This window comes from Grammomys surdaster, unplaced genomic scaffold (assembly GCF_004785775.1).
Source record: "Grammomys surdaster isolate TR1022 unplaced genomic scaffold, NIH_TR_1.0 278, whole genome shotgun sequence".
Taxonomy (NCBI): Eukaryota; Metazoa; Chordata; class Mammalia; order Rodentia; family Muridae; genus Grammomys; species Grammomys surdaster.
In genome coordinates, this window is record NW_021604719.1 from 148,633 (window position 1) to 176,005 (window position 27,373).

The 27,373-nt window shown below is 37.5% G+C and overlaps 1 protein-coding gene across 2 annotated transcripts in view; it reads left to right on the forward strand.

The window, feature by feature from the left end:
* Rbm27 (RNA binding motif protein 27) overlaps nucleotides 1-27,373 on the forward strand; it is a 67,601-nt gene that overhangs the window by 7,314 nt on the left and 32,914 nt on the right. For both annotated transcript variants that reach the window (XM_028777201.1, XM_028777200.1), the window contains exons 2-8: nucleotides 6,117-6,235; nucleotides 10,029-10,153; nucleotides 16,311-16,402; nucleotides 17,019-17,212; nucleotides 17,968-18,228; nucleotides 19,475-19,768; nucleotides 23,407-23,541. In XM_028777201.1, the coding sequence (XP_028633034.1) occupies nucleotides 6,117-6,235; nucleotides 10,029-10,153; nucleotides 16,311-16,402; nucleotides 17,019-17,212; nucleotides 17,968-18,228; nucleotides 19,475-19,768; nucleotides 23,407-23,541 (1,220 nt within the window). The remainder of the gene's footprint in view (nucleotides 1-6,116; nucleotides 6,236-10,028; nucleotides 10,154-16,310; nucleotides 16,403-17,018; nucleotides 17,213-17,967; nucleotides 18,229-19,474; nucleotides 19,769-23,406; nucleotides 23,542-27,373) is intronic.

Genomic DNA, 27,373 nt, shown 5'->3' on the forward strand with positions numbered 1-27,373 from the left:
CCCCCCCCGCACCCCCCCCCCCCAAAAAAAAATCCCAGCACTTGGGAGTTTGAGGCTAGTCTGTTCTACATACTGGAGATGGCTATATAGTGAAACCCTATCTCAAGAATGAATGGGAGTAAGAGGAAATGCTATCAATGGTCTTGATGTTGATGTCACCCAGAATTCATGTGTTGAAATTTAATCTCCAATGTAAGAGTATTAAGAGATAAAGCCTTTATTATTATTGCACTATAGGAAATAAAATTATTGGCGTTTATTTTTAATTTTTCCTCTTTATATGAGCTTTGTAGCTAATCACTCACTATGAAATTTTATAGCTCAATTTCTAATTGACATTACATCAGGAAAACATTTTAATATTTATGTATTACTTTTATGGCCATCACTGGGCATGCCTAATATTTCATACATCTCTGGCAGTAGGAGTGGCTTCCCCAACGACAGTGACTACCACAACTACCACCACTACCTCCTCTTCCACTTCCTCTTCTTCCTCTTCCTCCTTCTCTTCTACCTCCTCCTCTTCCACTTCTTCCTTCCTCCTCTTCTCCTTCATTGGTTAGAAGTAATACTGTCTTTTTATAATAAACAGATTTTTTTGTAATGTATAAATATTTTTAGGGTTTACCATTGTTTCCTCTGTCTAGTTTTTAGTAAATATGAGTATTGATATTAATACACATTAGGATTATGAGGCCTTTCCCCTCATGATTTTTTAGCACATTTATTAGTGGCCTTATCTCTGAAACAGAGATCACATTAAGAAGTTAAAATCAGCCGGGCGGTGGTGGCGCACGCCTTTAATCCCAGCAAGCACTTGGGAGGCAGAGGCAGGCGGATTTCTGAGTTCGAGGTCAGCCTGGTCTACAGAGTGAGTTCCAGGACAGCCAGAACTACACAGAGAAACACTGTCTCGAAAAACAAAACAAAACAAAAAAAGTTAAAATCAAGCCCATGTTATGAAAAAAATGTGAATTTTGCTTGAAGATTTAGTAGTCTCTGTCTTATTCCTGAAGCAAATCCCAGCAATGGCTTTTTAGTAGTGTGTCTTGGATTAGTGTCAAGATAGGACCTTTATTTTTTTGTTTGGGAATTAGTATATGTCTCAAATATGAAGCTGACGAGTTAGCTCTTGTAAAGTCTGCAAATGGAGAATTCATCAGAAGGGAAAAAAATTCAAATTGAGGATCTTCTAGACATTTGTAGGTCAATATTTAGGCAAACACTCCACTATTGAGTTATTTCCACAGCTTTATAGTTTTATTTTGAAGTAGAGTTTCACTAAATTGCCTAGGCTGTTAGTTCATCCGATAGCCCAGGAATGCCTTGAAATTATAATCCTTCTGCCTTAGCCTCTCAAGTAGTTGGGACATCAAGTCTGTGCCAATAGGTTTCCTGTGTAACTGGTTTTGTTTTTTAAGATGACTTAAAGATCATTAAAACATCTTACATTATATGTGAGTTTTAATGAGTCCTTGTATTAGAAACACTATTTTTGAAATTTTCTTTTGTTGATTGTTAATTTCAATTAAAAGTAACTACTAGTTGAGGTTTAAAGAATATTTGCCTTGTAGATATACACTAGAAAAGTATATGTGATGTGAAATACATTTTACATGTGTGGAGTTATACCCTAATTCTACTTCAAAGGTAGACTCTGCCTAATCTTTCAAAACATTTAAAAATTAAATTTATTTTATTTGTGTATATATTCATGTGTGCATGCATTTCGTGTGTGTGTTGTTTGTATGGGTATGCTTGTGCCATTGTGTACATGTGGAGGGTTAGAGGACAACCGTGGGAGTCACAGTTCACTTCACCATGTGGATACTGAGTCTTGAACTCAGCCCAAGCAAAAGCTTTTTCTTCTTTTTTTGTTTTTTTCGAGACAGTGTTTCTCTGTGTAGTTCTGGCTGTCCTGGAACTCACTCTGTAGACCAGGCTGGCCTCGAACTCAGAAATCCGCCTACCTCTGCCTCCCAAGTGCTTGCTGGGATTAAAGGCGTGCGCCACCAGCGCCCGGCTCAGCAAAGGCTTTTTTACTCACAGAGCCATCTTACCAGGCCTTCTTTTGATTGGAGTACTTAGTTTTTCCTTGCAGATTTGTAATTTTAATGTTAGGGGGTTTTGTTTGTTGTTTTAAATTTTATTTATTTTATTTCATGTGTATTGGTGTTTTGCCTGCATGTAAGTCTGTGTAAGGGTGTTAGATTCTTTGGAATTGTAGTTATGGACAGTTGTGAGCTGCCATGTGGGTGCTGGGAGCCTATAAGCCTAGCATTAAAGAGGATGAAGCAAGAGGACAACTCTAAGTTTGAAGCCAGCCTGGGCTACATTGTGAGATCCAGGCCAGTGTGAGCTACATATTGGTAACTTGTTTCAATCACTCTAAAATGTGTTTCATCAGAAGCAGCCCAATTCTGCATTTATTTGTCCTTTAGTCTGAATATTAAGTTATGTAAATGGAACCTGGGATTATTAAACCCAGTAACTATTTTGTCTGTTTCTGACTAGAAACTTTATATTTTGTTTTGTTTGTTTTTGTTTTTGTTTTGAGACAGAGTCTCTCTGTACAGCACTGGCTGTCCTGGAGCTTACTATTTGTATACCAGGCTGGCCTTGAACTCACAGATATCCATGTGCCTCTTTATTAAAGATATAAACCACCACACCTGGCTTCATATTCTTACTCAGAATTATGCTTGTCAGGTCATGAAATTCTGAAGGTTTTAATAACAGCACAGAAAAATAGCTTTGCCATTTTCTGCCTTATTTATTTAAATATTTTATAGAGTATGAATGTTTTACCTGTACATATATATCCACCTTGCATACTTGGTACCTGCAGAGACCGGAAATAGGAGTTAAATACTCTGGAACTCGAGGTGCAAATGGCTATACTCTTCTTATGGGTGTTGGGAATCAAACTTAGGTTCTCTGTAAAAGAAATACATGTTTTTAACCATTGAACCATTTCTTTGGTCCTTCTGTATTTTTTTTTTATAAAGTTAGAGAATATCTGTGGCTGGTAAGATGTCTTAGCAGGTAAGGTGCTTCAAGGCTCGTGACCTGAGTTCAGTCCTCAGACCCACATGTTGGGAACCCCACAAGCTGTCCTCTAATCCCCATGTAAACACGCACACAAGCACACATGTAAATGTTTAAACAAGAGGAGCATCCTTATCCAAAATCCAAGTTTCCTATGGCAATGAAAAAGTAGGACTGTTTCCCTTCTTTCCTTTATGTGAAAAGTGGTAGAGAACACCAAATGCCCTGTTTTTATTAGATGAAGTTCAGTTGCCTGCACATCTCTTTTAAGGCAGTTATAGAATAGCGTGTCTGGCGAATATTTTTAGAAGATTAAACCGCTTATATCCATTGTTTAGAGTTTTGTTAATATTGTTTTAAACTTGTTTATTTTTGTTTTATGTGTTTTGCCCACATGTATGTCTATATAAGGGTGTCAGATTCCCTGGAACTGAGTTACACACAGTTGTGAGCTGTCATGTGGGTGCTGGGAATTGAACCTGTACCCTTTGGAAGATCAGTCAATGCTCTTATCTTCTGAGCCATCTCTCCAGCCCATTTGGTTTTGTTTTTTGTTACATTTAAAGCAAGATGTTTTGATATCTTACTCATTTTTAAATTATTACTACAACCAAGTTGATTAATATCCATCTCACATGTTGCTTTTTGTGTGTATATGATGATATTCCTTAAGAGGTCTTTGTTTAGCAAGTTTATATCTATATCTCTCTCTATATATTTTTATTTTAAAATTTAAAAATAAAAGAAAAAATAAATTTAAAATCTTTATTTTAAATTTAAAATACATATAATTTAAAATTGGGCTTGTGCTAAAATGATTTGTTCATACTTTTGCAAAAGGCAGTGTATTTTAAAAGATTTATTTCTTTAAAAAATTATGTGTATGATGAGTGTCTGCAGAAGTTTGTGCATATGCATGCAGCGTCTACGGAGGCCAGAAGATGGCCTCGGATCTATCCCCTGGTGCTGGAGTTACAGATGATTGTAAGCTGCATGATGTGGGTGCTAGGAACAGAACTTGAATCCTCTATATGAACAATAAGGGCTTTTAACTGCTGAGCAGTCTTTCCAGCCATAATATAGCTTTTAATTAAAAAGAAAATTGTGTATTTTTATAATATGCAAATAATAATACATATTCTTAGCACACTTTGACCCTTGCTTCTGATTATGTAAATTAGCTCTGAGTTTTATAAAATTGAGAGTAAATACATTTTCTCTTTTTTAGAATTAGGTTCATTGTCTGTCTGTCTTTATCTCTCTAGAATTAGGTGCATGGTATATCTCTGTGTGAGTATGGTTGTGTGGAAGTCAGATGTCAACATTGGGTATGGTTTTCTGTCTCTACCTCATCTCTCACTGAAACTCACTGATTGGCTGTATTGGTTGACCATCAAGTTCTGGAGATCTGTCTCTGCTTGACCAATGGTCCAAAGTCAGGTCCTCATGCTTGTGTTGCGAGCGCTTTACCAGTGAGCTCTTGACCCAGTCCCCTAGGTGTATAGGCTTGACAGGACTACCCTTTCCTAACATAGTGTTGACAATGAAGACAAGCTTTGCTCTTTTACTAATGTGTATGTAGGCTTTTGTTTAGTTGCTTATTTAAGATAGGGTTTCTTTGGCCCAGTATGTTCTTGAACTCAATGTGATCTTCCTGCCCCAATCTCCCAAATTCTGGGACTACTACTACTAGCTACTACTTCTAAAGTAGAGGTGCTAGTTTTCCTTTTGTTAGAAAATATGATTGACATGTCTTAAACTTTCTGTTTGACAAAGGAGGACTAAGAATTATATAAGACTATATTGAATAGCATTTTATAAGGATTTGATCACTTTGCTTGCATGATGCTGTCATCCAGAATGTTCATTTTTGCCTTGATAAGAACCAGACATGATAGCACACACTTCTAATTCCAGCAGGCAGAGGTGGGAGTAGCATCACAGATTTGAGGTCACACATAAAATTTTAAACCAGTGAGACCCTGACTCAGAAATAAAGCAAAACAACCCAAATAACTCTTTGAAGCCACATGGGATAGTTAAATATATGTTACTTAAATGTGCATGTATTAGGAAATCTAGTCTATTTAAAGAATACATAAGGAACATACATGTTTGTGTACACATATTTATATATATGAGTGTGTATGTATATGTGCACACATTTATATATAGACATATAAAAAATTTAATACTATTTTTTAAGATTTATTTATTTGTTTTATGCAAGTACACTGTGGCTGTTTTCAGACACACCAGAAGAGGGTATCAGACTCCATTACAGATGGTTGTGAGCCACCATGTGGTTGCTGAGAATTGAACTTAGGACCTCTGTAAGAGCAGTCAGTGCTCTTTACTGCCGAGCCATCTCTCCAGCCCCAACATGTAAACTTTTAAGATCAAACATTACTTCTGACAGATTTGTCAGAAATCAGCAAGCCAGAATCATGTGATCTCTGGCATAAGAGGTGATTTTTGAGTATCAAAGCAAATGAAGGTTCTTTCAGCCACCTTTGGAGCACTTGTATACTTGTTTCTAGCTTTTGAAGTTTTCTTTGCTTACAGCTGTGAAGCAAGCTAGCCAGTAATGACTAAGGAGCAGGGTGGGAAGGTTAGTGGTAGATGGAGTAGCCAATTTTGGATGCTGGTTCCTGTGGCTCTAGGGAAAGGTACTCTGAGAAGAGGAATAATGTCTCATCATTTTCCCTTCCCTGCTTTTCCTCCCTGGTCACATGAAACACATAGTTCCTGGGGGGTGTTATTTGTGGTACCAATTTAGGGGTGACTCTTTCCCTGTTGCTTCTGAGAAAGCAAATGAATGTACTGATTCAATGTTCTTTGTTGGTTAGAACCTTGGAAATAGGAAGCAAACTAAATATTTAAGAAAAAAAAAAAGCAGAAAAGGAAACTCTCACTTGGAGTACTATTTGTTATGATAGCTGCCTGTATTTGCAGTTAATTTAAATCTTTGCTCTTTGATTTTCTAAAATATGGATAATGCCTTTAGTAACATTACTGTTCGCAAACAATGTTTCATGATTTTAATTTTCTCTTTGTTTAACTAGATGTGATGCTGACCCTTCAGCCCTAGCCAACTATGTTGTAGCACTGGTCAAGAAGGATAAACCTGAGAAGGAATTGAAAGCCTTTTGTGCTGACCAACTTGATGTCTTTTTACAAAAAGGTAATTGTTGTGGGCCTTCAACCAAGTATTTTAGGTAAATATTTTTAATTTAAAACTTCCTGAAAAGAGCCAGTGGGACTGGTACATGCCTGTAATCCCAAAATTTGGGAGACGGGGGCAGGAGTTGGAGGCCAACATGGGGAATTCCAAGTCATGTGAGCTACTTACTGGGCAAAACCCTGCCTCAGACAAAACAGCAGCAACACAACCAAACTTCATGAAGGAATAGCTTAAGGGAAAAAAACACTTCTGGAGTTTGTGTGTAACCTTTCCTTGTACAGTGCCAATCTTACCTCAGTAGCATTCAATTTTATGTGCTTCTGAAGTGAGACAGATGTAAACTTTACAGTAAATTAGGAAGAGTCCTTTGAATTTGTCAATATGCCCATTCATGATGCTTCCATATTTGCTGTGTGTTTAGGAAGGACAGCTTTTTCCTGTCTTTCTTTGCTTCTTCCTGTATTGAGATAGTGGTTCTAATATTTGGTAGATTCTTCCCAGCTTTGAGCAGTAGTACTTAGCTGATGGTTAAGATATACTGTTTAAGGCTACTGAAGCTGCTTTCTAGGCATGCAAGCATGTGTGCATGCATGTGTCTGTCTCCATGTGCCTGTTTGTATGTATTTATGCATATCATATTCATGCATGAGCAGATATACATATGTTCTTGTGGGAAACATAGGCCAACCAATGCATGTCATTTCTCAGGAGCCTTCTGTCTTGTTTTTTAACTTTGTGTCATTGGTCTGGAACTTGCAAAGTAGCCTAGGCTGGCTGGCCAGCCCCAGAGATCTTCCTTTTCCAGTGTCAAGACTACAAATAAGTGCCACCACAGCATGGATTCTGGGTTCAAATTCAGTGCTTCACTGACCGAGCAATCTCCAGAGCCCTGAAGCTGCATATTCTTGCTGTCAATACACTGAGCCTAATGTTCTTTTTCTCTTAGCTGGGGCATCTTGAGATCCAAGAATAGATGGATAGGATTGTCTTCTCTTTGCACCTTTAACTTCTCATCTTCAGCTAGACATGAGGTGCTTGCTTGTAATTCAGCACCGGGGAATTGGAGGCAGAAGGATCAGGAGATCAGGGTTGTCCTTTGCTACATAGCCTAGGCTTCACGAGACTGTCAAAATAAACAGATCTCTTATCTTTTAACCAAAGTCCTCCCATGAAACAGAGCTTGCAGGAAGTTTCTCTTGCTGTTTTCTTGATATTTTCTGCCCCACTTGACCCCCACCCCGTCTAGTCCTCTTCTAAACCACACTGCCCACCTCTCTGTCTTCAAATGTCAATGAATATGTCCCTACTCAGAGCCTATGGAGATGTTTTATGTTTGTCTGGAATGTTCTTTCTTCTGTCTTTTTGGTCTCTTCAGATGTCATCATGCACAGTTTCCTATGTGCTCATTTACCCTTTACTCCTCCCAGCTCTGTTCTCCCTCTCCCTGTTTCTCTCCTCCCACCCCCTCTCTCATATGTTAAGAAAGGGTCTCACTATGTATCTATAGCTGGGCTGGAACTCACTGTATTGCATAGGCTGGCTTAGAACTCATAAACATCTGCTTACCTTGTGCCACTTGAATACTGGAGTTAAAGGTAAGTACTGCATTGGTTGGCACTTGTAACACCCCACCATTTACTTATTTGCCAATTTATCTAGTTTTTCCTCTCTTGCTTTTTCTTTTCTTGCAAGTAGAGACTTGGAACCTATAGTATTTTGGTATATTATTTATTTACTTATTTGTGTGTGTGTGTGTGTGTGTGTGTGTGTGTGTACATGTGTGTGTGCGCTTGCTTGCACCAAAGCATGCATTTGGAGGTCAGAGGAGAACTTTGGGGAGTGGGATCTCTCACCATGTGGGGGAGCATGAAGGTTGGAGTCAGGTCAGCAGGCTTGGTGGTAAGGGCTGTTTACTCTCTGAGGCATCTCACTAGCCCTATTGTTTTTCCTTTCTTTCTATTTTTTTAAAAATTAAACTGTCTTTCAAATTTAAAAAGTAGTACATGTGAAAATACAAAAGAATATGAAGTTACTTTTAAAAGGTTTTGAAGAGTCTAATTCATTATATAAAGCTATATGTAACAGTTAATAAGACGTAACAGTTTTATTTATTCTTATGTGTTTTTTTATTGGTAGGGATCATATAGCACAGGGTATCCTGGAGCATGTCAAGTATTGGAGGATGACCCTTGAACTTCTGATCATCTTTTCTTTTGTTTAGTTGGTTTTAGTTTTTTGAGACAGTGTTTCTCTGTGTAGCCACTGCCTGGATACTCCTGATCTTGCCTCTCTGAAGTACTGGGATTACAGGCATAAACCACTAAATTTGGTTGACTATTGATTAAACACAGGGTTTTTTGCATGCTAGGCAAACACTCATTTATATCCCCAAACCTATTTTTAGTTTTTTAAAAATTATTTTTATTTTACATGTATGAGTGTTCTGCCTACATGTATGTCAGTGTACTGTTTACATGCTTGGTGCCTATGAGGGCCACCAGAGGGTGCCAGATCCATTGGAACTCAGTTATGTATGGATGGTTGTGATCAGCCATGGCACTGAACCTGGGTCCTCTGTAAGAGCAACAATCAAGCTCTCTTAACTGGTGGGCTGTCTCTCTAGCTCCTGGGTTGTGTTACCCGTTCATTCACTTATTCATCTACCTGTCCATCTATCTATCTGTCTATCTATCTATCTATCTATCTATCTATCTATCTATCTATCTATCTATCTATCTATGTATCTATCTATCTACCTATCCATCCATCCATCCATCTTTATGGGAATGGGCATCATTCTAGTACAGGTTATTGGAACTACTGAGTAGTCTAGGCTGGTGACTCTCTAGCCAGGCCTCCTGAATCAAGTATCACAGGTGTAAACCACCATGTTCCACTTCAGCTAACAGTTTTACCATTTTGAATAAAAGTTTGTTGTAAAGTTAGTAGCATAAAGGAGTGTGTATGAAGATGCTCCCCCCCCCCCCCCGTGGTAAAAGTAGTTGACATTTTAGAAATGTTTAACAATTGCAACATGAGCAGTGCCCATGTGGTGCCTTTGAAGTACCCAACCCTCCCTTATGTTGGGAATTGAACCATCTGCCACTGAGCAATACCTCTTAGGGCAAGACCAATGAAAGTTACTTTCATTAGAGTAAAACTAGAAATATTTTGATACTTATGTTTTTGGCGAGATTACCTGTTTCTCTTATTCTATTTGTCTGAGGAAGTTTCAGATAGGGCCAAAATACAGAATTGAGTAAAGCACCAATACCGATTTCAACCTATTTAAACATATCTAATTCAGTCTTTGAGTGGGTAGTACATTCTGTCCAACTGTAGGATTACTCCATGAGATTACTTCTTCCTCTTCTACATATGCCTCTTTCCCATCTGTAGTACACAGTTTGTCATTTCAGTTTCTTTTAACAGGTAAATACATAAAATATTAGTTTATATCTTTTACATCTGATATTCTTAGTAGGTCAAGAGAAGTTTTATAATCTATTTGATAATTAATTCTGTTAGTCTCTTTCTTATAGGAACTTTGTCTCTAATCTTTTGTTCTTAAGCAACAAAATGTTATATTTATGTCATTTGCACAATACAATTATGTCTGAAGGATTTAAAAAGAAACAAACCCCTAGAAGTGGATTTCTTTTCCTTTAAGATAAGTCTTGGTTTTAAAGCCTGACAGCAGTGTTAAAGATTTCCTGTATTTTAAAGTGATGGCAACAATATTTAAACTTTCCAGTTTTGTTTGTATAATATTTAAATATTTTTTCCTCTTCAGAGACTTCAGGTTTTGTGGACAAACTATTTGAAAGTCTTTATACTAAAAACTACCTTCCACCATTGGAACCAGTTAAACCTGAGCCAAAGCCACTAGTCCAAGAAAAAGAAGAAATTAAAGAAGAGGTAATATACTTCTTAGATTCTGTCACCAGGATTCTTAATTGCAAGTTGAAATTATTTTTGTGAGGTTTTTCTTTGTTTTTTGTTATTTTGTTTTGTTTTGTTGAGACAGGGTCTTTCTATGTAGTCCTAGGTAGTGGAACTTGCTATGTAGATCATGTTGCCTTGAATTTATAGAGATCCATCTGTTACTGCTTCCCATGCAAGGGATACAATTAGTATGTGCCATCATGCCCACCCTGAAAGAAATTCTTTTTTTTTGGACAAGGTCTTTCCACCTAGAGGTGCATTTTCTTAGATAGGCTAGAAGCCAGCAGGCCCTAGTGACCCCGTTTCTTTGTTTTTCAGAGCTAGGTTACAGGTGTGAGTAGGATGCCCTACTCATGTGGGTGCCAACATCTGAACTCAGGTCCTGTGTTTAAACAACAAGCACTATTAACTGGAGCCATGTCTTCAGACCTCAGAAAGCCAGTCAATTCTAAAAAATAAAAGTTTGGGTGCATACAGAGACTTGGATGAAACATAATGTCACAAAGACGGGGAAATGCTTTACTATTTTTAACCACATTGTCAACATTGGAAAAATAAACAGAAATATTGTTAAGGTATAAAAACATGATTAACAATACCGAGCTAAGAGGCTGGAAAGATGGCTCAATAGTTAAGAGTATGTAGTACTCTTACAGAGGACTTTGGTTACCAGTACCTCTTTTCGAAAAACCAAAACAACAACCACAAAAAATGTGCAAATATATATAGCCTTATTTAGTCCAGAAACAGAAATTTTTTTAACTTTTTTTTTTGGGGGGCGGGTTTCGAGACAGGGTTTCTCTGTGTGGCCCTGGCTGTCCTGGAACTCACTCTGTAGATCAGGCTGGCCTCGAACTCAGAAATCTGCCTGCCCCTGTCTCCCAGGTGCTGGGATTAAAGGTGTGTGCCACCACTGCCATCAGCTGTACAGTTAGCTTAGTGATTAAGAGCACTTGTTCTTGCAGAGGACTTTTTTTTGATTCCCAACATCAACATGACAGTTTACAACCATCTATAAATCCAGTTTCAGGGTGCATATTCCTGCCCTCAGCTTCCTTGGGTTATATACTGTGATGGTGAAGCATAAGCCAAATACACCTTTTCCTTCCCAAGTTACTTTTGGTCATGATGTTTTCGTATAGCATTAGTACTCCTAATTAAGACATGTCTCCTGTAACTAGAGTTATAGACATTTGCGAGTTGCCATATGGGTTCTGAGAACTGGGTCCTTTGGAAAGAGCAGCAAGTGCTCTTAATATACTGACCTCCATTTTCCAACTCTTAAAATTTACTTTACATTTTAAAAATCTTTAAGATCAGGGCTGGAGAGATGGCTCAGTGGTTAAGAGCTCTTTCAGAGATCCTGAGTTCAATTCCCAGCAACCACATGGTGGCTCACAACTATCCGTAATGGGATCTGGTGCCCTCTTCTGGTGGGTCTGAAGAGAGTGACAATGTGCTTACATAAAATAAATAAATCGTTCCAGGACAGCCAGGGCTACACAGAGAAACCCTGTCGCAAAAAACCAATAAATAAATAAATAAATAAATAAAATAAATAAAATAAATCTAAAATTTACTTTATTCTACAGCAAAGTGACTTTTAAATCTTTTACTTAGAAATAATTGTAAATTTACATCAGTTATACCGGTAGCACTCACAGCACTCACATGATGCCTGCTTAGCTGTGTTATTGAGGATTTGCTCGATTTACTTTAATTATATGTCCACACCATAATTTTTTTTTAAATCATTGCTCACATAAATAATGGCCTAAATCTCTTTGCATTTTTTAAGAATAAGAATATTCTTTAGGGAGCTGGAGATTTGGCTCAGTTTGTAGAATATTGGCCAAGCATGTACAAAGCCTTGGATTTGATCAGTAATACTGTATAAAATCAGATGTGGTGGTGCACACACCTGTAATCCTATCATTTATATAGCAGGGGCAGAGGACTTAGAAGTTCACAGTTATTCTCGGCTATATAGTGAATTCAGGGGTGATAAACGGGATATGTGAAACATGGATACACGAAAACCTGTCCCAAGTAAAAGCTGGAGAGACTGTTCAGTTGTTAAAAAGTTCTTGCTTCCATAAACATGAGGACCAGAGTTAAATCCCCAAACATCCCCCCACCCCCGACCCCTCATACAAAACCCTATCCCTCATGCCTTATAATACCAATACTGGGAGGGTGCCTGGGGCTTGCTGGGTACCAATATGGTGGTACCAGTGAGCTTCAGGTTTAGAAAGAGAACCTGTCTCAAAGAATAAGGCAGGAAGTCATAGAAGAAGATACCAGACCAGAGGACCTCTGGCCTCTACATGTGCACTCACATGTGGTTTGCCCACCTGTGTACACACACACACACACACACACACACACACACACACACGCTTTAAGATAATTGTAGCACCATTATTAGTTTCAATATATTTAACTTTAATACCATATATTCTCCATTTATTAGTTTGCCCAGCCATGCCCCTTACTTTTGTAGTTTGTTCTGTTTCTTTTTGTATGGAATTCTTTCTGAGATTTGTGTGTTGTTTATTTATCATACCTAATACACTTTAAAACTTCTTTGAGATTTTTTTTTTATTTTGCGTATGGGTATTTTGCCTGCTCTTATATCTGTATACCATGTGTCCGCAGTACCAAAAAAGAGCATTAGGTCCTTGAAATTGGGGTTAAATGCAGTTGTTAGCCATCATGTGGATGCTGGAAATTAAACTCAGGTCCTGTGGAAGAGCAGCCACTACTTTTAACCACTGAGCCATCTTTTTTTTGTTGTTTTGTTTTCTTGTTTTTTGTTTTTTTGTTTTTAGAGATAGGGTTTCTCTGTATAGCCTTGGCTGTCCTGGAACTCACTCTGTAGACCAGGCTGGCCTCAAACTCAGAAATCTGCCTGTCTCTGCCTCCCAAGTGCTGGGGTAAAAGGCGTGCGCCACCACCACCCAGCTCTCTAGCAGTCTTATTGGACTTAAATGCTATATAATTGAACTGATTTAACAAAATGTGGTTGTTTTAAATAAAGATCAGCTGAGACCATTATCACTTACTTTATTCTTATATAGTGCTGTATAATTTCTTTTTATATATGTATGTACTTTAAAAAAAACTTTATTTTTGTTTTATGTATATGGGTGCTTTTTTTTTTTTTTTTTTTAACATGTGTCTTTACACCATGTAGATGTAAAGCCCTCAGAGGCCAGAGGAGGGTGTTGGATCTCCTGGGTCTGGAGTTACAGACAGTTTGACTTGCCATGTGTGTACTGGAAACCAAACTCAGGTCCTTTGGAAGACAAACTGGTGTTTTTAACCTGAGTCATCTCTCCAGCCCCCAACTTAAACTTCTTGAGCCAGGGTCTCATGCAGCCAAAAGTGGCCTTGAACTTCTGATCCTTCTGCCTTCACTTCCCAAAGACTAGGTAGGATTCAAGGGTTTTGAGCCTGGCTCAAAAAATCTTTATAAAGTAGACTAGTGAAGTTCTTTCTTGATGTGTCTTTTTAAGTAGCATGGAAACTTTCCTTGCATACTATACAGAAATTTTTCTTTGGTGTTTTATACAGTGTCTAATTTATGATCTTTGGAATAGGTTATGGCAAGTAACTCTTTTCTATAGTCATTATACATCATCCACTGGTGTATAAGAATTTGTTTAAATGATAATTGATTTGAATGTTAACAAAAGTAATCCTGGGAGCTGGAGAGATGATGGCACAGTGGATTGAGCGCTTGCTGTTCTTCATGAGCTTCCCAGTATCCAGGTCAGGGCATGCAAACACCTGCAACCCCATTTCTAGGGGTCATCTAGCCTTCCATCTTCCTCCGTACCATACACTTAATGCAGGGCACATTCATGTATGCAGGGACTTAAACAAAAACATTTAAAATTTTTGAAAATTCTGTTATCTTGTTTTAAAAGAACAGTTAAAAAAACACTACAAGCTGGGCAGTGGTGGCGCATGCCTTTAATCCCAGCACTTGGGAGGCAGAGGCAGGCGGATTTCTGAGTTCGAGACCAGCCTGGTCTACAGAGTGAGTTCCAGGACAGCCAGGACTACACAGAGAAACCCTATCTCCAAAACAAAACAAAACGCACACACACACACACACAAAAACTACAAGATTTCATTTGTAATATCTTTTTAATAAGTCCTAATTTGAAAACTAAAAACTGGATAATATGAGCTTAGCACTAGAGCTCTTCTGATTGACATCTGTCTGACGTTTTCTGGTCCTGATTTTATGTTTGAGTTTGTTGTGGTTATTGGTATAAACAGTAGTTCACACATAACCCTAAATATAATGGTTTAATTCCTGGTCTGCACAGTTGGGCTTTTCCAGTGAGTAGTTCACAGGACTAGCCATATTGGCTTTTTGATCCTCAGCTGCATTGTACTGTTAGTTGTTTTTATAATTAGATTATTGGCCACAAGGGAAACAGGCAAGAGAAATTGGACCATTGACTCAGCTCATCCTGGTGATGAAAAACAACAGAAGATGTGTGCTATAATTTACGATGCACTTGCCATTTGTTTCTTTTTATCAAAATTTTCCTGACACTTTATTTTGTAAAGAAACAGTATTTATTCTGTGGTGTTTTTATTATCTAGATTCAGCTTGTTGCTTCCCAGTGGAGTTATGAATCAATTGTGTTTCTTGTGACTTGCTAGAAGAGACTTTTGAATCCAGTTGGATGAGTGTGTAGCCTCTGCTGATGCCATGTGGCTGCCATTATTATGCTGTCTACATTTTATTAAATTATTACCTTCTGGTCCATTCGTTCATTTCAAGATTCTGATAATAAAGAGCTTCTCCATTATTTGGAAATTTGTTTAGTTCTTACAGATTTGATTCATTTGTACGTGGTAAGCTCTGAACTCCCCAACTTTTTTTTTAAGGGTCTCATGATATCCAAGGTTGCCTTGAACTTATGATCCTTCTGTCCTAGTCTCCAAAATACTTGTTAGGATTGCTTTTGCATGTTTACATGGCCAAAAAAACCCTAACTTACTTATTTTTTGTTTCTTTGAGACAGGATCTTGCTATGTAGACCAGGCTGGCATCAAATTCATAGAGCTCTGTCTGGCTCTGCCTTGCAAATGCTAGATTAAAGGCTTGTGCTACCACACTCAGCCCAAATTTGATTAATTTATTTTTATTTTTTAAATTGTTTATTTTTATTTATTCTTTTTTGTTTTGAGACAGTGTCTTTGTGTAGCCCTGGCTGTTCTAGAGCTTGATATGTAGACCAGGCTAATCTGGAACTCATACCTGCCTCTGTCTCTCCCGTGCTGAGATTAATGATGTGCACCACCATTCCCAGCTTGCCTATATTTTGAAATGAAGAAGGTATAAACTGTTTTACTATATGGTATCCAATGCTGTCACAGTTTAGAGAATGATGTCCTTATTCCTCCTTTCTTATACTAGAAATAACTTACACTTTAAGTAACATCAAAGTTGGCATGCTTGTTTTTAAAAATATGTATTATAATATTTTGATTTTGGATAGAGTCTTGTTGTGTAGCACTTGGGGTCCAAAACTCACTATGTTGACAGGCCAGCCTTAACCTTATGTCAGTCTTCCTGCCTCAGCCCTGTCAAATGTGGATATGGCTGGTATGCGCTACTATACCTGACTTTTTTTTTTTTTTTTTTTAAGACAGACTCTTGGCCTATAGACCAGCTGGCCTCAAACATAATAATCCTCTGTCTTAAGTCATTTGACTGCACCACCACAGCCAGTAATATTCCTTTACTTGAACTAATGTTTGCTTGCTTTTTACTTTTCCTGTTCTGGATTCTTTGGAAATGGCTTAAGACAGCATGTTAACTATACATGTAACAGTCTGTGAATAAACAGTTTAACTTGAGTGTTTATCTTTTTTTTCTTTCTTTTTTTTTTTTTGAGAAACTGGGATTTCTTTGTTTTAAGCAGGGTTTCAGGTACCCTAAGAATGCCCCACCTTTATTTCTCAGGTGTTGGAATTACAAGTGAATGGGGTCACACTTGGCTTAGGCCACAGTATTCATATATCTATTTATATTCTCTTTTACACAGATAGCTGAGTTTGTAACTTTGAGTGGAACTAGTCTTATTTTTAACAAATCTTACAGGTATTTCAAGAGCCAGCAGAAGAAGAACGAGATGCTAGAAAGAAGAAATATCCTAGTCCCCAGAAGAGTCGTTCAGAATCTAGTGAACGAAGGTTTGTGTTTGTCTATGAGTAGTAAGTTACTGAAAGCTACTTTTAAGTATGCAGAATTATTATTTATGATCTGTGTCCTTAAGCCCTTTCTAAAGCACTGAGGTGAGAATGTTGCCTTCTTTCTTTCTGTCTTGCTATTGTCTTAGCTTTTGTGTCTTTTATAAACAATCATTATTTGCTTTCCCCTAGAGCACAGGAGTGGGAACAGTCTCCTCAGAGAATTGTAATGAAATGTTCCATTTGTTTAGGGGTGTGCAGTATTAAAATTATCATGTTAGCATTTGCCAAAAGGGTGCAGTTTGTTGTATGTTCACAGAGTGTTCTTTGTTTAGGAAGACTTGTTGTGAGCCTTTCTAACTTTCTCCTAATTTGTCTTCTCTTTCTCTCATACTTTGGGTTCACTTCTTCTTTTTTATTTTTCCCTACCCTGTGTACTTGAGGTGGGAAAACCCTTCCCTCTTTTAATAATGGTTAGAAGAATAAGTGGTAGTCTTGAGACATTTGAAAATAGACAGTATGAATTGTGCTGACGTAAAGAGAGTATTTTATTTTCTGAACTTGTGTACAGATCTCACTTCTAGAGTCTACATATGGCTTTTATATCTGTGTATTATAGGACACGTGAGAAGAAAAGAGAAGATGGCAAGTGGAGAGACTATGAGCGGTACTACGAGCGGAACGAGCTGTATCGGGAGAAGTATGACTGGAGAAGAGGCAGGAGCAAGAGCAGGAGTAAGAGCCGAGGCTTGAGTCGGAGTAGAAGCCGAAGCAGGGGCCGCAGCAAAGACCGAGATCCAAACAGGAATGTTGGTAAGTAGGCTTCAGCCCCAGAAAGCTTGTTTGACAGGTAGGAGAAATGAAAACTGGAATTGTCTCAAAAGGCTGGATATTGATCTTCTTACAGAGACAGTGCTAGTCTTGTGTACCCTTGGAACCTAGCCACTTTTTAAAAAAAGTTATTCCTAAGTTATTATAACATATCTATATTTAAATAATTTTTTATAATGTATTTTTACTTTATGTACATTGTTGATTTGCCTGCATGCATGTCTGTGTGAGGGTGTTGGGTCCCCTGAAACAGGAGTTACAGGCAGTTGTGAGCTGACATATGGGTACTAGGAATTAAATTTGTGTCTTCTGGAAGAGCCATCTCTTAACTGCTGAGCCATCTCTCCAGCCCTAAATAATTTTTAGAATTGATACAAATGTCTTTTAATCAGTGACAACACCACTTAAGCAAAAAGTTTGCATTCTTTTGTTTTTTGTTTTGTTTTCTCTACAAGGTTGTCCAATGTTTATAAAATGTAAAAGACAAAGCTGACACTTCTTCTGTGGATGTGCTTGATGTTGATACTATAAAACATTGTTTTTCACAAATTGTTTGAGATTATGTGCAGTGGTGATGTTCCTGCTCTTAGAATATATCACTAGTGGGTACATTTAAGCTGTGGCTCTCTCAGGAAGCTTAGGCTAATGTTCTTAGCCTTGCTGTTCTGAGGTAAATGTGGTTTAAGGCATAAACATGTGACCTCTTCATCTCTTGTTTCTTTTTGTCTCTAAAACAGAGCACAGGGAAAGATCAAAGTTTAAGAGTGAAAGAAATGACCTGGAGAGCTCTTATGTGCCTGTGTCTGCTCCACCTCCAAACTCTTCTGAGCAGTATTCCTCTGGGGCACAGTCTATTCCCAGCACTGTCACTGTGATTGCACCTGCGCACCATTCTGAGAACACAACTGAGAGCTGGTCTAATTACTATAACAATCATAGCTCTTCCAATTCTTTTGGTCGAAACCCACCACCAAAGAGGCGTTGCAGAGATTATGATGGTAAAGATTACCTTCTCTTTTGTATGTGCTGGTCCCAACTAGGAAAGCAAGTGTTGCAGATACTACCTGGGTGTATCCCAGCAGCTTGACTTGCTTTTTTTATTATGAATACTAGTGTTTTTTTTTTTTTTATATGCCGTGTAGTGTTTTTTCAGTTACAGTTTCCTGAAAATAACTCCATACTGACGCATAAAGAATTTCCTTGTTTTTTTAAGGCTCTTACCTAGTATTTTACAAGTATGAAAATATGCTTAAACCAAATACGCCCTTAGGTCCTTTCCAGCATTTTGAACTATAAGCAGTGCTACAACAAATAGCCTTGCATACCTTGCCTAGTGGAAATTTAATGTTAAAATATTGTTTAAATTGATGGATACTATACATGCTTATAGCATATAGTAACATTTCAGCACATGTATATGGTATGGTGTGTGGTAATCACATCAGGGTAGCTAGCATGTTTATAACCTCAAACTTACCTTTTAGAGTTGGGAATGTTCATGAACTTTTATCTAGATATCTTATAGATCTTATATCTCCATATAAAATATCTATCATTTTAAAACAGTTGTCAACTTTATTTAATTGTGAAACATTATAAGTCATTTTTCCTATCTACTTTAGTATTTTAAATTAAAACTATATGTAGCAAGAATCATTGCTTTAAAATAATATTATGAAATGGATCACCAAAATGAAATTATCTAGTTCAAGGCTTTTATTCCTTCTTTTCAAACCTTTGGTAAACGGTTATTTGATAAAATACCTAATTTTTATTATTTAAAAAAAAAAACCTTTCTTTTTTTAAATGAGAATCTTACTGTGCAGCCCAGACCTGCCTCAAATGTGCATATAACTCAGGCTGACCTCAAACTTGCAATCCTCCTGCCTCGGCCTCTAGAGTGCTAGGATCACAGGAGTCAGCACCACACCTGATTCTTACTATAAAAATTTAGCAACTTGGTTAATCTTATAGTAGCTACTTAGTATCTATCCTGTTTGACCCTACTGTTTTAAAATTTCAGTATATCCTATTCTCATAGAGAGTAGAGAATACGCTTGCCTCTACTTCAAGGTTATGTGCTCATTAATAGGAGAACACTAAGGAGATTTCCACTTCTTTCAAAAAAAATCCTACAATGTAAATTAGGATGTTGAGTTTTCTGGAATTTGTTTTATTCTTTGAACTCTTAAGTAGATCGTAATAAGGTTTTTGTTTTTGTTTTTTTAATTTTAATTCTTACAGAAAGAGGATTTTGTGTACTTGGTGACCTTTGTCAGTTTGATCATGGAAATGATCCTCTAGTTGTTGATGAAGTTGCTCTGCCAAGTATGATTCCTTTCCCACCCCCTCCTCCTGGGCTTCCTCCTCCACCACCTCCCGGAATGTTAATGCCTCCAATGCCAGGCCCAGGCCCAGGCCCTGGTCCTGGCCCTGGCCCTGGTCCCGGCCCAGGCCCAGGCCCTGGCCATAGTATGAGACTTCCTGTTCCTCAAGGACATGGTCAGCCTCCACCTTCTGTTGTGCTTCCCATACCAAGTAAGTATGTGTTGGTTGAATCTTGTTTTGTTGATGAGTTGTATTTAGAAGAACCTCATCCCTTTTGCTAACCATTAAAATGCTTGAAAAACAGTAATGGAATTTAAAATATACTCCTATAATTAAGATGTTCTTACTGTTTGCCATTCTTTATAGTACCTGCAGTGTGCCCTTTGCTTGTAGTAGTCTGACTTGTGTTGACCTGGAGATAAAACCTTGTTAGCTGTTAGTATTTTAAGATGATAGAGAAGAAACATGCTGCAAGTTTTATGGATTTTCTTAGTATTTCAAGAAGATCTCTTCAAGAATATTGAAATAACACTTGAAATTTTTTGGTATAGAATATAGAATCTTTCAGACATACTTAAGGATGAATAACTTGGGTAGTATTTGTTTAGTTGGCCTCAGTGACCCTATTAAGCCAACTTGATTTTACTCTCTCTTCAGTTTTTTGGGTTGATTTGTTTTTGTGGGAGTAAATTCTAAATGCCATGCCATTCTAACAGTGTGTATTTCTATGTGGACTTACTGAAAAAGACTTTTTATTTGTGTGTGTGTGTGTTTTTTTTTAAATATCATTATTGTATCTAGTCAAATCAAGAGCAACAAATGTTTAAAAATGGCCATTTAAGGGCCTGGGAAGATGGCTTAGTTGGTAAGAGTGCTTGCTGTGTAAGCATGAGGACCTAAGTTCAGATCCCGAGTGTTGAAATTAAAAGCTAGATGTGGCTCTGTACCTGTAATCCTATCACTGAGGGGTAGGGTAGAGACAGGAGGATTGCTGGGGTTGTTGCCTGCCAGTCTAGACGTAGGTTCAGTGAGAGTCTAGAGGAAATAAGGCGGCAAATAAGAGAGTAGGACAATTGGCATCCTTTTCTGACCTCTGTACACATGCATGGGTGTACATACCTTCATACCTCACACACACATTAAAAAGTCTATTTAAGAAGTATTAATGGTTGCTAGCTGGGTGTGGTGACACACTCTTGTTATCCAGCACTCTGGAGGCTGAGCAGATGGTTGAGGTAAGGTTGAAAGTATAGCAAGGACAAGAATAAGACTAAATTTTTAAAATTCAACTGAAAAAACTTACAGAATGAATTATTTACATGTATGCAAAGGTGTAAGAAAATATATACAGACATTTAACATTTCATTATTAAAGAATAACAAATTATTATTTTAAAAATGACTGCCATTTAACTTAAGCAGTATTTCTCTGTTCCAGGTACTAGTGATAGAGCTTAGGCTTCACTCATGCCTAGACTAGCACTCCTTACTCTGGTTTACCCTCATCCCCTTTTGATTTATTTTGCATATGGATCTCACTAAGCTGTCCAGACTGGCTTTGAACTAGCTTTGTAGTCCAGGCAAGCTTTGAATTTAAGATACTCTTGCAGTGTAGTTGGGATTACAGACTTGCATCATCTGGTTCTCTCTTTTTCTTCTTTCAGTTTTGAGTATTGAACCCAGGTCGTCCTGGGCAAATTGTCAATATCCTCAGCACTGGTTTTCTTAAAGCAATTTATTTGGGGCTGTGGTATAGCTCAGTACTATAGTGTTTTTGACCATGTTTGAGGACCTGATTTTCTCCCCAGTGCCAAAACTATAACCAAAGCAGTTAATAAGTAAAAATAATTAAACACAATCCTATCTTTGTACCCACTACTACTAAGCTTCCATGTAGTGAAGTATACATCACATTAAAGTTGGTAACACAAGGGCTTGGCAGGATGGTAGCAGGTCAAGGTGCTTACTATGTAAGCCTGGAGGTCTGAGTTCAGTCCTTAAAACCACATACAAGTAGGAGAGAACTGACTTCATAGATTGTCTTCTGACCACCATATGTACACGATGACTAACCTCACTTGAATTAATAGTAATAAAAACAATCACAAGCAGATCAAGAAGCTGGCCATCCAGCCTGAGTTTGATCCTTTTGATCCACATGAGGAAGAGAACCAACTCCCACAGCTTGTCCTCTGACCACATGCATTCTGTAGCATGTGAGCTTACACATACAAACAAACATACACAAAATAAAAATGTAAAAGGTAGGTAATAATAGATAAGCATTTAATATACAGGTGTTAATGAAAACATGTTTTTTTCAGCTTTGCTTTTAGGGAGTGGTGGTGGTGGGTTGTACCTTACAGGTCTCTGTATAAGCTTTCTTTCTGTTGCCATGATAAAACAATGACTGAAACTGAGATTTTGAGAGAAAAGAAAAAGTGTTTGTTTCAGATTAGAGCTTACAGTCAGTCCATAGCTGAGGGAAGACAAGGCAGGAACTAAAGCAGAGAAAAAAAGCATGCTTCTTACTGACTTACTCAGCAACATTTCTTATATAGCCCACCTACCCAAAGTGGGCTAGGGCCTTCTACTCAATTAACAATCAAGAAAATTTCTGCCTACAGACTAGTCTTGACCAAGGCAATTCCTCAATTAAGGTGCCCTCTTCCCAGGTGATTAGTTAGTACAATGTTGACCAAAACTAACTAGTATGCTAGACAAGCACTTTACCATTGAGCAACACCTCCAGCCTTTCTTAACATAGCAAATGTGAATATTAAATATTGATAGAAGTGGTGGGTTAAGGGATAGCTTAGCAGTTAAGAGCAATTTTTGCTCTTCCTTAGGACCTGGGTTCAGTTCCCAGCATCCACATGGTGGCTCAGAACCATTCATAACTAGTTCCAGTGACTCTGAGGCCCTCATCTACCTCTATAAGCACCAGGTACAATTTTATGTGATGTACATACATGCAGGCAAAAATATCCATACATGTAAGTTGATTATATAAGTCTTAAAAAGTGATAGGAAAAGATAACATAATGGAAGCTTAAGAGATTTTATTCTTAACATATCACTTCTACAATATATGTTGAATGATTTTATTCTCTACAGCTTTTCTCTTTTATTTACCTATTTTAAATTTAATTTGTTACTTGGGTACTGACACTTGGACTCAGGGTCTTGCAAATGTCAGGTAAACACTACTCCTGAACTACATCCTTGCTGCCCTTAGTCCCCTATTTATTTAGAGACAGGGGATCTTGACATGGACATATGCCACCATGTTGGGGATGGGATCTAAATCAAGTTTTTGTGGGTGCTAGACAAGCACTTCACCAACTAAACTACTAAATCTCTAGCCCAGCCCACCACCCTTTTATTGTTGTTGGTTTTTGTTGTTTTATTTTTATTTATTTATTTATTTTTTTGGTGACAGAGTCTCTCTTTGTAACTCTGCCTGGCCTAGAACTCTTGTGTAGACCAGACTGGCCTTGAACTCAGAAAGCTTTCCCTGTCTCTATCACTCTGGCGCTAACGGCAGAACCACCATGGCCTGGCCTCACTATCTTTGATACTTTCCATGGTATTCACAGTTGCAGATTGCTCATTACTTACTTAATGCTTATGCCATCTACTGTCCCTCAAGTCCCTTCCCTCCATTTTCATGTCTGCCTGCAAAGGCACTCAGTCTTGCTTTTCTTTCCTCATGATGAGCTTTGTCTGTTGGAGAATTAGGAGTTTCATCAAGATTTTTAAGTCTGATTACATTAGTATTAGTATTACTTTCTTATCAGGAATTATTAATCCTGTACTTGACACTTTTTATTTTTTAAATTCTGTAGGACCTCCCATTTCACAGTCAAGCTTAATAAATAGCCGTGACCAGCCTGGGACAAGTGCAGTGCCCAATCTTGCACCAGTGGGAGCAAGACTACCTCCTCCTTTACCCCAGAACCTCCTTTATACAGTATCAGAAAGTAAGTAAATGACACTTTAACAAATTCTTAGTTTTTTGTTTGTTTGTTTTGTTTTTAATTAAACAGATCAGTTTTTTATACACAGGGCACATGGGTTACAAAGTAAGTGGAGTGCCACTTGTAATTGTGAGACAGAGGACAGGGTGTCGTCTTCCTATGTTCTGATGAAGAAAACCAGGGATGTACTCTGTAAAGAATGGCTGTTCAGATTGGGTGGTGTACAATTCCAGAACATTCGTGTGAGTGTAGCTTCCAGTCCAGTTATGCAATTCTGGTTGAAGGCTAGAGTTTTGCATATTGGGCTGCAGGCTCTGTAGTGTCATTTCTGCCTGGCCTGGCCTCAGCGTGATGTCCAGGGCAGTCTAGGGATTAGTAGGGAGACAGACCATCCCAAAAGGTGGTTTTGATGGGTTGTCAAGATGGTAAGTAAAGACAGTTGCCACCAAAGCTCAGAACCTGAGTTTGATCTCTGGGTCCTACATGGTGGAAGGAGAGAAATGACTCTTTGTAAGTTGTTGTCCTTTGTTCTTCATACGTGCAATGTGGCACTGTGTGTGAGTGCACCAAAAATGCTTGTTCTTGTGGAATGCATAACTGTACAATTGTATTCAAATTTACAAAGGAGCCATGTATATGGCTGTATTTCAATTTTGTGTGCTGGAGTGGGGAGAAGCAATGAGCCCTCTGTTCCTGTAGAATGGCAGCACAGAGTCACTTAATGGTGATTGCTGCAATCACAGCATTGAGCTTCTGCTAAAGGGATCTCTTAACACATATATGACCTGGCTTCTAACCAGTATACAAGAGTCAGGTAAAATATGTCTAAGAGTTACTTAACTATGTGTTGAAGTGAAGGTAGAAAACATAAATTATAGTAAGTTATAACACAGTTTTTAACATCCGTGTTCTGAAGTGATTCTCTTGATTTATACCTCTTTAAAAATCAAGTGCCTAGTGATTTTATTTATTTGTTTTTGTTTTTTTGAGACAAGGTTTCTTTGTGTGGTCCTAACTGTCCTGGAACTTGCTCTCTAAACCAGGCTGTCCTCAAACTCAGAGATCTTTTGGTACCTGAGTGCATGTGTAACCATCATCCAGCTTGATTGGGGGGGGTATGTGTGTTTGTGTGTGTGTTCTAATTATTTTTCAGAAACATTTTTTATAGGTCAATTAATCCAGGCATAATGGCATACTCCTGTAAATCCCAGCACTTGGGACAGTATCAGCCATATAGCAAGTACGAGGCTGCCTTGGGCAACTTAAGCTACTGTCTCAAAAAAAAAAAAAAAAAACAAACCAAAACAATCAAAAAAGAGTGGTTGTTTTACAGTGTTAGATAATGAGTTCTTTGTCTACAGAAATTATGGTATGTTCATTTCTGACGTGTTTGTGCTTATAAATTTGCTTTGCCTCTGAAACATTTCCTTATCTCTTTCATGTCACAAAGAGGCAACCAAGTAAAGTAGTTGGACTTGTTTAAGATTCTGGTTCTTCACTCTCTCTCATCTAGACTAAGCGGCCTAATTTCTGTATGTACCTCAGAAATTCTTTTTCTGAGAGTAATGTTACTTCATTATGATTCTTCTGAAGAGAAAATGAATTTATATTCATGTAAAGCATCTAATATGTCTTTGGCATCTGGTAACCTGAAAGGATTAGTTATAGTCTATGTAGTTACTATTTTCTTGTCCGATTTCAACCTCTGAAAATAAAGCCTATTCTTAAATCAATGCCTTCTACCCTTCTTGTCTTTGTCCATGAGTTTAAGAGACAATTACTCATATGAACATCATCATATGACTGACACATTGCTTTCCTCCACCTTTAATGATGTATGTGTACTTGAACACTAGCCCCTACCTAGCACACAAGGCAAGCTCCAACCTTGCTTTTGCCTTTTAAATGCCTAGTTTGTCAAAACCCATTTCCTTTGAAGTTTCTCCTTCACTATATTTCCACTAGAACCTCTCCTCTTACTCATGGTCTCGCTACCGTTTTGCATTATTTGGCACCATTATGTTTGTTTAGCACCTCTGCCAAGGTATAGCACTTAGTGTTAAGTAAATATTCCTCAGACTTTTGTCATGAAAATTCTTCGGTGGTTAGTTACTGTTTTCCTTCTGAATCTTCAGAGACTCTTCTCAGGCTTCTGACTCTTGCAATGATTTAGGTTTTCCTTTGCTAATCTTTTTTTCATTGTTTCTAACGTGCACAATGTCTGTGCTCCTGCTGTGTGTCTTAAGAAAAGGCATTTTCTTCTTTTTTTTTTTTTTTTTTTTTTGCATTTTCTTCTTTACCGCTACATAAATGCTTTCTTTTCTGAACTTAAGAAACATTTGTCTCCTGGTTTAAGATTCCTACGTAACATAGAAGCATTTGTTACACAATGATGCATATTTAAATATAGGTCTGATTGATTTTTTTTTCCTTTTACGAATATAAATCAGAAATCTGACATTTTCTTCTGTCTCATGGTCTTCTGATTAGTTTGTTGTATTGTTGCTGTCATTATTTTACATATGAGAAATATCAAATATATACAAAAATGAAGATAATATAGTAAACTGAGGTATATGCAGTATAATGAAGGTTTCTGTTATCCAGCTTTGGTAGTGACCATTGTGCAGTTAACTCATCATTTCTATGAGTCAGCTGCTAACAGTTTAAAATGTCTTTTATACTTATAAATATGAAAACTTGGATTTATTGCAGTCTATGGCAAATGGCATATTTTTATATTGTTACATTTAGTGTTGTCATAGTAAAATTTCTGCTTTTTTAAAGAAACTGGCAGTTATCCATTTTTATATACCAAATTAAATATTGTGACACACTCTATAAATACTCTGCTTGGTATTATATTATTATTATTATTATTATTATTATTATTATTAAGTTTCGAGACAGGGGTTTTCTATATATGCCTGGCTGTTCTGGAATTCACTATAGTAAACTACATTAGCCTCAAACTAACAGATATCCACCTACCTCTGCCTCCTGACTGCTGGGGTTAAAGATCTGTGCTACCATACCCAGCTGGTGTTGATTTTTAAAAATCTGGCAATTGTCAGTAATCTCAATGATTTATCTCAATATTCATTAATTCAGAAAATATTTATTCAGTGTTTATCATGTGCCAGGAATTGTGGTAGATGCTGTGGAGCTAAGATGTGTAAGGTAACGGGTCTCAGGTGGCCTTTCTCTCATATCGTTAAGAAAGAGTGTGATGTTTTAGAACTGAAATTCTGAGTATTTGTTTTCCAGAGAGATTAGTACCAGACCTAAGAATATTAGGGAACAAATATAATTATCAGCTTCTTACTTTTTCAGAACAAAGGACTACATAGGAAAATTCCTAGTATATTTTTTAATTTTAAAAATACATTTTAAGGGCAGGAGAGATGACTCAGCGGTTAAGAACACTGGTTATTCTTTCAGAGATCCTGAGTTAAATTCCCAGCAACCACATGGTGGCTCACAACCATCTGTAATGGGATCTGATGCCCTCTTTTGGTATATCTGAAGACAGCTACAATGTACTCATATAAATCAAATAAAATAAATCTTAAAAAAAAATACATTTTAGGCCAGGTGGTGGTAGCTCATGTCTTTAAGATCTGCACTCAGAGGGCTGAGGCAGGCAGATTTCTGAGTTTGAGGCTAGCCTTGTCTATAGAGTGAAAGTGAGTTCCAGGACAGCCAGGGCTACAAAGAGAAACCCTGTCTTCAAAAACAAATATATATATATATATATATATATATATATATATATATACACACACACACACACACACACATACATACCAGTTCTTTTAATGATTACCATTTTTAC